Source organism: Hyperoodon ampullatus, assembly GCF_949752795.1.
Source record: "Hyperoodon ampullatus genome assembly, chromosome: 15".
Classification (NCBI taxonomy): Eukaryota; Metazoa; Chordata; class Mammalia; order Artiodactyla; family Ziphiidae; genus Hyperoodon; species Hyperoodon ampullatus.
The window spans coordinates 59,237,503-59,247,636 of NC_136928.1; the positions used below are offsets into that span (position 1 = coordinate 59,237,503).

General features: G+C 35.5%; 1 protein-coding gene across 2 annotated transcripts in view; it reads left to right on the forward strand.

Moving 5' to 3' along the window:
- Positions 1–10,134, forward strand: part of PRKD3 (protein kinase D3) — a gene marked incomplete at its 5' end in the record, with an annotated part of 73,282 nt that extends 63,148 nt beyond the window's left edge. For both annotated transcript variants that reach the window (XM_079721475.1, XM_079721476.1), the window contains 5 exons: positions 3,903–4,064; positions 4,301–4,399; positions 6,715–6,982; positions 9,059–9,144; positions 9,913–10,134. In XM_079721475.1, the coding sequence (XP_079577601.1) occupies positions 3,903–4,064; positions 4,301–4,399; positions 6,715–6,982; positions 9,059–9,144; positions 9,913–10,086 (789 nt within the window). In that variant the 3' untranslated portion in view covers positions 10,087–10,134. The remainder of the gene's footprint in view (positions 1–3,902; positions 4,065–4,300; positions 4,400–6,714; positions 6,983–9,058; positions 9,145–9,912) is intronic.

Here is a 10,134-nt window from a genome sequence, read left to right on the forward strand (position 1 = left end):
AATATCATATAATATGCAAATATTTATTAATTCATTGTGTAGCTTTTGCATAGTATTTAAGAAATCATGGTGATATAATAGTTAATGCTGTCAGAGCCCCATTTGCTTGTGGGTGAAGTTCAAGAAGACACAGCTTATTGAACTTGTGCTTCTTTGGAGAAGAAGGTAAGAAACTTATAAACATGTAATTAATTTTACATTTATTACATTATTGGTCACTGTTAGTAACATTTGCCTCACTTTTTTTCAGAGGAGTGATAAAAGATTGTGGTCTACAAGCTACCTGTGGTCTCTTCAAGGCTGCCTCCTCCTATAAAACTACCTTTAAAATAGTACATTAACAGCATTCAGACTCTGCATTAGGGTTTGAATATACTGTTAGAGATCTTTTTTCATATCTAATTTTGGACTCTTTCTCAATATCCAATCAATATGCAAAAAAATAAATATTAAGGATTTATTCATAAGGATTGATTTTTCCTTGTCATTTAAAAAAATTTTTATTGAAGTATAGTTGATTTACAATGTTGTGTTAATTTCTGCTCTACAGCAAAGTGACTCAGTTATACATATATATATTCTTCATATTCTTTTCCATTAGGGTTTATCACAAGATATTGAATATAGTTCCCTATGCTATACAGTAGGACCTTGTTTTTTATCCATCATATATATATTAGTTTGCATCTGCTAATCCCAAGCTCCCAATCCATCCTTCCCCCACCCGCCCTCCACCTTGGCAACCACAAGTCTGTTCTCTATGTCTGTGAGTCTGTTTCTATTTCATAGATATGTTCATTTGTGTCGTATTTTAGATTCCACGTAAAAGTTCTCCTTGTTACTTTGATCACAAACACAGCTCTGTACTAAATACTGAAGCTTTTTCCCCACATGTTATCAACCGCAAATCTTAATAACTAAATTTAGGAATTTCCAGATAATACACAATGTAAACACTTTATTATTATAGCCCTCTGGTTATTTTCAGAAGGAAAATATTTCAGAATTAAATAATTGTCGCCTGTGGGATTTTTCACTTTCATTTCACAGGGCTATAGTAATGTCAAATGTCCTTTTGCTATTGCCTGAAGAGGGTAGTAGAGTAGTGGGAGAAAAGGTGAGGCGCTCTCATGACTCCCTATGTAAAGGGGAAAACATTCTCAGAAACTTAAGAGCAAAATTTCTAGTTTGACCGTTGTAGTATAAATTCAGTATTTTCCCCTTCTCTTCTTGGAAATCACCCAAAAGCTACAAGAAAAATGACAAACAGAAAAGCATACTCTATCTTTAACAAAAATAGAAAAGAGTTCAGCCCTACAAAATAGGTGGAAGTTTTTCCAAAAACAATGGAAATGGACCAGGCAAATGTAGGAAGAGGCACCACAATAAAAACTGGTTTTGCTGGCTCTTTCTGAGCTCTACAATCGTGACAGCCTCTCTCTAGTTCCTCTCAAATAGAAGAAAGCCAAGGGAGTCATGATCTAATAAGATTTAATTCAAGAGAAAACACACGAAGTGAATTGAAGTAGGGCACTCTAACAGTGGAAGAGTGCAAATCACACTAAACCAAATGGCATCAACAACATCTATAAAGGAAAACTAGAGACCATACAGGGAGGAACAGACAAGCACATTAGTAGTTCATGACAGATGAAATAGACAAAGCTAAGTAAGAACATAGGAGGCCTAAACAGTATAAGGTAGATCTAACCAGTTTATGTTGAACACTGTACCCTAAAAACAAATAAGTACCCTATTAATTCAAAAAAACAGTAGAATAAACAGTACTTTTTGGTCGTAATGCACTAAAGCTAGAAATAAATTATAAAATCAGAAAACAAAAACTCCCACCACCTGAAAAAAATTTTTTTTGAGTCTTAATTCTTGAATCAGAGAGCAAAATCAAGATTGGAGTATTTAGAAAATAATTGTGGAAATACTGTATATCAGAGCTTTTGGACTATTGCTCACAGAAATCTTGGTAACCTCAAATATTTAACCAAGAAAGAATGAACATAAATGAATTAAGAGTCTAACTCAAGAAGTTGAAGGATGAACAGTCAACCTGAGGAAAACAGAAGGAATTAACAAAGATAAAAAAGGAAATTAATAAATTTAGTATAATCCAAAAACTGATTATCGGGCGGGGGGGGGGTGGATAACAATAAAATAGGTGTCCAACCGAATCAAAGTGTAAGAAGATATAACAACATTTTGGAGAGACGATCACAAATACTGAAAAAATTTTAGGGAATCTTAAGATACTATCTTGTGCAACTCTGTTAGATAAACTTGAAAACCTGGAGAAAATGATTCTCTATGAAAGTATAATTTACCAAAACAGACTCTAGAGGAAATAGGACATTTAAACAAATAGAAGAAGTGGTTAAAAGAATTTATGTTACAGCATACTTCTATTTTTGTGTGTGCATGCGTTTCCAAGGATGGTGGGGGGAAAAAAGAAACTTAAGAGGTAGTCAACTGCAATATAGGGGACAGCCAACCACACTTCCAACTCTAAATCGGTCAAAGTTATGATGTTCTGAATCTTCTGCTTACTGCCATTATCATGCCCCACCACTGTGGGGTATTTCACTTTCATGTATCTACTATAAGATTATGTCACTTTTTATTTTGCTACCTGGAACACCATGTCATTAACTTGTTTTAAGTTGATTAGTAAACAGTATTTATCTTGCATTTGCTATTCACTTTCTAAACATTTTTAAAACACCAACCATGATTCAGAAGTTGAGCTAAAAGTGACTAAGACACAGTCTTTGCTCTCAGAGAACTTACTAGGCTACAGAGTAAGATACATATACACGTGATACAGTACCATGGGATAAGCAGTGCTGCATAGAGTGCAGTGGCAACTACTGCAGTAGTCTGGAAGAGAGGTAATGTGAGCTAAACTGGAGGCATTACAGTGCGAACTGAGAAATGATGGTGTATTCAAAACACATTTTAGAGATGGAGCCCAACTTCACACAGGCCGAAAAAAAGTTTGCCCTCTTGGCATACTTAGATACCCATAGTAAGGAAAAAAAGCATAAGAAAAATATATTTCTGTTAATAAGTATTAAAAAGTTTAATCACTTGGGCCAATATTTAAGAGCATATTTAAGACTGAATAAGAAGAATGAAACCAGACTACTGAAGATATTAAAATCCACACAGAGGAATTTAGATTTATATCCAGAAATAAAGAACCATTGAATGTTTTTTGTGTATGGCTGACTTCTCAAATTGCTTCTGAGGAAGTTTTGTTTCTTTTTTTAATATCAGTTAAGATAGATTGCTTTTTTATTAGCAGATACAGTATCACATTCAGCTTTGTATTTCTCCAACCCTGTTAACCTAGTAGTGCTTAAGAAAAAGGGGTGATGGTAGTAAAGAAATGCTGAGCCTAAAAGAGGGAAGACCAGATCAAGGTATAATGCAACGAGATCAAGACTTAGATAAATAACTACCTTAAAGACAAAACCACCTGTTTGAGCTAAGACCCTCACAAACAGCCCCAAAGAACCAAAGCTCTGTGTAATTGGCCAAACTTTGATTGGCAGTTGGTGCCTATTCATGGATAGCATAAAATTAGAGTACTATCAGAAGATTAAAAAGATGAGAAGGAAAAGTAGTAGTAATGGACAAGGGCATTTATACTGGAAAAACTGGGAAGACATTCTTTCCCTTCAGTGCATCCACTCTCCAGTACAGAACTTGGAAAATCAAAATCTATGATCCTTTTTATTTTGTTTGCTATTATTTATTTTTCTAAGCTATTTTTTTGCTTTCTGTGCCGTTATTCCAAACAATTAATTGCAGCACATTGTTAGATATTAATATTTGCACAGTAAAACTTTTACTCAAGTTGGTCACATAAATATCCTGCAACTCTTCAGAATTTGCACCATCCTGGGATTGTAAACCTGGAATGTATGTTTGAAACCCCAGAACGAGTTTTTGTAGTAATGGAAAAGCTGCATGGAGATATGTTGGAAATGATTCTATCCAGTGAGAAAAGTCGACTTCCAGAACGAATAACTAAATTCATGGTCACACAGGTATTTTAACTTTTTTTGAAACTAGAAAATAATAAAAACTACAAGAAATGGTAGTGCTTTTACATATTGTAACATTGTGGGAATTATTAACTTTGAAAAACAAAATAACACTTTTAGTTAAATCTTGATGAACTGCAGTGGACTTTTTAAATTATTATACCACTCAAGGGGTCCAGTTAGTGTTTAGCTGTGATTTTTCCAGAAATAGAAAAAAATTCTGTTTTCTTCAATAACAGATACTTGTTGCATTAAGGAATCTACATTTTAAGAATATTGTGCACTGTGATTTAAAGCCAGAAAATGTGCTACTCGCATCAGCAGAGCCATTTCCTCAGGTGAGATATTCTCCAGGACCTTTTTAAAGTACGGTTTTAAGTATCTGTCTGACAACATTATGAAATACCCACGTAATGAAAGGCAGTGCTGTAGATTCAGTACATAACCATCTTACAGAAAAAGTTTCCACCTTATAACTGCTATTGAGGATTTATACCCGAGTAGTCTGAATTCAGAGTTTACTAATTATATTGCTTATTTTCATGAAGACTTTTTAGACTTAATGACTTTTTAGACCAGTTCTCAAGGAATAACTTTTTTGCACTTTTTGCACAATTCACCCCTCCCTGTGGGTTGGGAATGAAGTAGGGAGAGTCAGCCTTGGTTGGTGGTTGGTGCTTGGTGCTCAGGACAAATTCCCCATGAAATAAAACAAACTGAGGGATGATCCTGAAATGAGAAGACTAGATTTTGGTTGAGGCAGGCAGCCAACACTTCTTCCTCTTTAGAGTACTATTATTTCAAACATTTTCAGCAAAACCTATGGAAGAATTACATTTCCCATCACTGCCAGTGCTCACATATGTATTATGATATGTATGTGTGTGTCTCTCCTGCGTGATGCATTCATTTTTTACTTGGCTAAATTTCATTTCATTAAAAAGTGTTGATCTTGATCCAAATTTATTTCATAACCTAAAAATGGTTATTAACCCAAAGTTTGAAACATTTGTCCTGAGGAATATATATTGGTGGTACCTATGAATATTTCTCATGATTGTCATCAGCTAGAATAATCTGTTGCCAAATTATTGTTTATGTACATTTAAAACACAATCAGACAAGTGGCTAGAATAAGGACAACAGATGACTATTTCACTTGGTAAATACAACTCAGATTCTCTTTCAAGAAAAAGATGTATTTAAAAAAATTATTCAACTCTTTTAAGGAAGTAATCATATTCCTTTTGTAATGCCTATGTGAATAAAAGTAATCCTCTACCTTTGTGAGGTCAAAAAGGTTCCGTAAGCATTGGTGCAATATTTTAAAGTGCTTCCATGTATTATTTCATTTGATCTTCAAGAGTCTGGACAAAGGATGTACACCCCTACAGCTAAGGCTAAAACTCCAGCTTTCTGACCTCCATTAGGAACAAAGGGAAAATAATCTCACTTACTTGATACTCTTTTTTTTGGTCAAGTGCTAGCCATGGCCCCTCTTCTTTATTCAGTTGCCAAACTGCCAAGTCATCTTTACTTTATCAAAATGTTAGCTGAAATATGGCATTTAATGAAAAAAGTTATTTCTTCATGGTCAATAATCCTGTTCTTCAAATATTCAGAGGAAGTAGTTGAATTCAGTAATGACACAGAACAAATATCATAAAAACATGTATGAAGGTCCGTCTTTGCTTTCCACTCACTGTTTGTACCACTGGTTTGTAGAGGCCTCTCAATTTATCTTGAAGTTTTTAGTGAAGACATTTTGTGAATCAGGGCATTTCCCCCGGACAGTACTTGGCATTTGCTTGTTCAGCATGGATGTATCATTAATCACCAAAATTTGAACCTCGTAGAAGATGGGCAGCAAGATAAGTATTCTGAGCTCTGCCAATCTCATTACATTTCCAGAACTCTCTTCCCAAAGGGGCATGGTAGTGACTGCAGCTACCCCCAGATATAACTTGTTTCAAATCTAAACATCTAACTAGCAATATTTTGTTCCATAGTCATAGAAAACACTCTTTCTCTTTCAAACAATCTCTAATATGACTCTTCTACTGGCCACATTAATAGTTATCCTTAATACACCTCAATTTCATTTACTTGCCAATATATAGTGTCCTTGGGAAGAGAGATTCTAGGATTAAGCAAAATAAAGGGTAAGTTTTTAAGTATCATAACTTATTTTTCATTCAGCAAACATTTGAGTACCTCTATCCAGGCACTGTGAGGCCACTGAGCATTTAAAAGTGAAACATGTTATTTCCTGCTTACAGGTAATAGAAAGTGATCTCCTGAAAGCCAAATGATAAAAGATCAGCACCCTCCATTTCATCAAAAACGCTGAGCACTTATAACACCAGTCTGGTATTTGGCATTCTGGAAGCTAGAATTCAAAAGTGGTTTTTTGAAAGGAGCATTAGCAAAGCTCTTCATACTGTTAGTAATGGATCACAGGGTTATAAATGTATCTAAATTTTGGGAAAAGGGTATTTTACAATTTCCTTATCTATAATTTTTTGACATTCATAATCAATACAGTTGGCAAATGTGTTGAAATGATACAGTATCATATTTAGGGACAGGTATGTATATATAGATAGATACATATGTCAATAATATAAAATTAACATCATCCTTTAATTTCCAGGTGAAGCTGTGTGACTTTGGTTTTGCACGCATCATTGGTGAAAAGTCGTTCAGGAGATCTGTGGTAGGAACTCCTGCATACTTGGCCCCTGAAGTTCTCAGGAGCAAAGGCTACAACCGTTCTCTAGATATGTGGTCAGTGGGAGTTATTGTCTATGTGAGCCTCAGCGGCACGTTTCCTTTTAATGAAGATGAAGATATAAATGACCAAATCCAAAATGCTGCATTTATGTACCCACCAAATCCATGGAGAGAAATTTCTGGTGAAGGTAAAAAAAAATAAGTTTTAGGTCTGTGTCTTTTAGTCAAATTATTTGTGATCCCAAATCACCCTGTCTCTTCTGACTTCTCTTTTTAATATTTCCCCTTCACCTTCCAAATTCAACTGTTTACCAACTGTTTGAGCATGCTTCCTTTTACATTCTTATTTATCTTCCTTATAGTTCGCAGGCAGGGACTAATCCAGGCCCCAACTGCCTCATTTTGAAACTACTCAAGTAGCTTAACTGTCCTTCTCAGTCACCACTGCCAAATCCTTCTTCAGGAAACACTACTTACGCTGCTCCCGGACATTTATCTCAGCCTCCCTCTAACCAGGCAGCACCTGTAGGTCTCTGGGATATGGCCCAAGTTTGCCTTCTAGCCTCATCCGCCATTACTGCCCTACGCAAGCTACTTTGAACTATTCGCTGCATTTTGCTTAGGTTTTTTCCCTGCCTACCCGTCTCTCCTCCTTGCTGTCAAAATCCTTCCAGTTCTTCAGAGATCCCTTAACTTGTGGCTCATCTGAGAAGTCTTCCCTGAACCCCTCCTCCAAACTGTGTAAGATCTACTTAGGCTACTAGTTGGGCGTATTTATCTTTTCACGACCACTTATCTTCAGAACTAGATTCTGATCTCCTTGAATGGAGACCTGTAACTTAGGTTCTTTATATACCACTTAAAACATTATTTAACATTCCCATAGCATTTGATAGAACCACTACTGGGGGAACTTAGCCAACCTTTGGAACAGGGGGGCCTTTTTTTTTGTTTTCCCAAAAGTGCCAGACCTAATCATAGGGATTAACAGCCCATTGAACTGGGAAAAGTTTGAGGAACAACATATAAATAGTAGGCTTACTTGGTAATGAACAGAGCTAACTGAAGAAGTACATATGAGGGTTTGGGGATGTTGCCAAAGTCATCTTAGAGCTCCTTGGACAGTGTGGTCTGCAGACCTCTTAATCAGAATCACTTGGTGAATTTATTAAAAAGAAGACCCTGCTGGCTCTATCCCAGAGATTCAGACTCACCAGCTGGATTGATGCCCAGGAATAAATACACTGAATACGTTTTAATAAATACACTGAATGATTCTGATGCACATAGTGGACCGCCATTTAAGGAACAATGGATAAAAGTTTGAAGTATTTAGAATACAGAGAAATTAATAATTAAAATACTTATGGGAAAAAATAACTTGATTAGGGCAAAAACAAAAATATGGAAAATCGTTGCTAGTTTGGTGGTATTTAGAACTAGAAATAGTATAGTATAAGTCGTTCATTTGTCTCATCCCTGGATCCATGCCTTACTAACAACTGTATTGTTACATAGGGATGTTGTCAGTGTATAGTTACCTGGTTGCTTTGGTTTTGCAGTTGGCCCATTTCTCCAAATAATTGGATAAAATATGTATGCCAAGATCTCATCACATACACCAAAATACCATGAACTTATTTGCTAAAACTTGTTAAGTATGAACTTTGGGTAATAAGTTATCACCTCACTGTAACCACATCTGTAGAAGCAAGGCAATGGCTTCGGCTACTTTTCCAGACCAAGCCCGAGATTAGAAAACATGGCATCATTGGGGAGGGAAAAAAGAAACAAAGAAACCCAGCCTATAATAATAAACCCAGCCTATAATGTTTTATTCATCTTAAAAATAATAGTTAATACTCAGCATTTATATGCTGAGCACCATTCTAAGCCCTTCATGTGTATTAAATTTATTTCATCTTCTCAACAACCTCATTTTACAGTTGACCCAGGCACAGTATTACTTTAGTAACTCACCCTATGTCACACGTAGTAACAATGCCAGCTCAAGCAGGCTGGCTCCAGTCTGTACTTTTAACCTGTACTCTATACTGTCTCCTTAATATTAATAAACCAGATACACTGTGAATTCAGTAAATATTTATGGATCACCAGCATGTTAGCTTAAAGGCCATGTCCTTGAGAAGCAAAAATCCTCAACCTTATATTTCTATGGATTGAACTGCTTTCCAGGCAGAGTCACAGGTTTGGGATGCTCCATACGCTCAAATTCATGTATCTAATTTTGTCTTTTCCCTTAGCAATTGATTTGATAAACAACCTACTTCAAGTGAAGATGAGAAAACGTTACAGTGTGGACAAATCTCTTAGTCATCCCTGGCTGCAGGTAAAAAAAAAAAAGTTCTCTCTCTTGGCAAAAAAAAAAATGTATCTCTCTTCAGCGATTCTCATTTGAGCAGTTCATGGTGATTGTCTTAATGAAACCACTCTTAAAAGCAATAGATTCTACATGTCTTAGGGCCTTATAGTATTCATTTCACCTTTTTGTAAGGTGAGCTTGACACATTACGTTGTCAAATATATTTTATTTTTAAAATGTCCACTAAAAGGTTTATATTTGCATTGAAGAGATCAGAGATGCCATTTAAAATGTTTGGCTTAATTCCCCCCAAAAGCTGTTGCATAGATTTGTCAAAAGATACCCCCAAACTTCAGAGTAAAGAGAGAAGCTTCAGAACTATTTTAAAGGGAATGAGGGGTAGAAATAACTTCAAAACAAATATAATCATATTTAGTCTCAGCAGTTATTAAATTATCCTGATAACAGATTCTAAGCACTTTCCCCTATTTTGAAAAGTAAGGTGTAGGCCTCTCCAACAAAATATTTTAGTGGTTATTATTAGCCACCTCAGAAGCCTGAGGCAACGTTTTCTTTTTTAATTTTAGAAACTAGTTCCTTCCTTCATGAGAGACTCTAAATTTGAAAAAGTATTTATCTTTAACATTGCTAACTTAAAATATTACAAATGAACTTATTGTATAGCAAATATTTAGGAGGTAGGGGTTGTCAATTTTATGACTAGGGTGCTGAGCAAAAAAAAAAAGGTTGACAGTATTGTTTCTTTTATGGTTCATAATCTTTGTTTTTCCCTAGGACTATCAGACTTGGCTTGACCTTAGAGAATTTGAAACTCGCATTGGTGAACGTTACATTACACACGAAAGTGACGATGCCCGCTGGGAAATACATGCATATACACACAACCTTGTATACCCAAAGCACTTCATTATGGCTCCCAATCCAGATGACATGGAAGAGGATCCTTAATTATTATTGAGCTAACTTCAATAAGGATTTCATGTTATGGACTGGTAT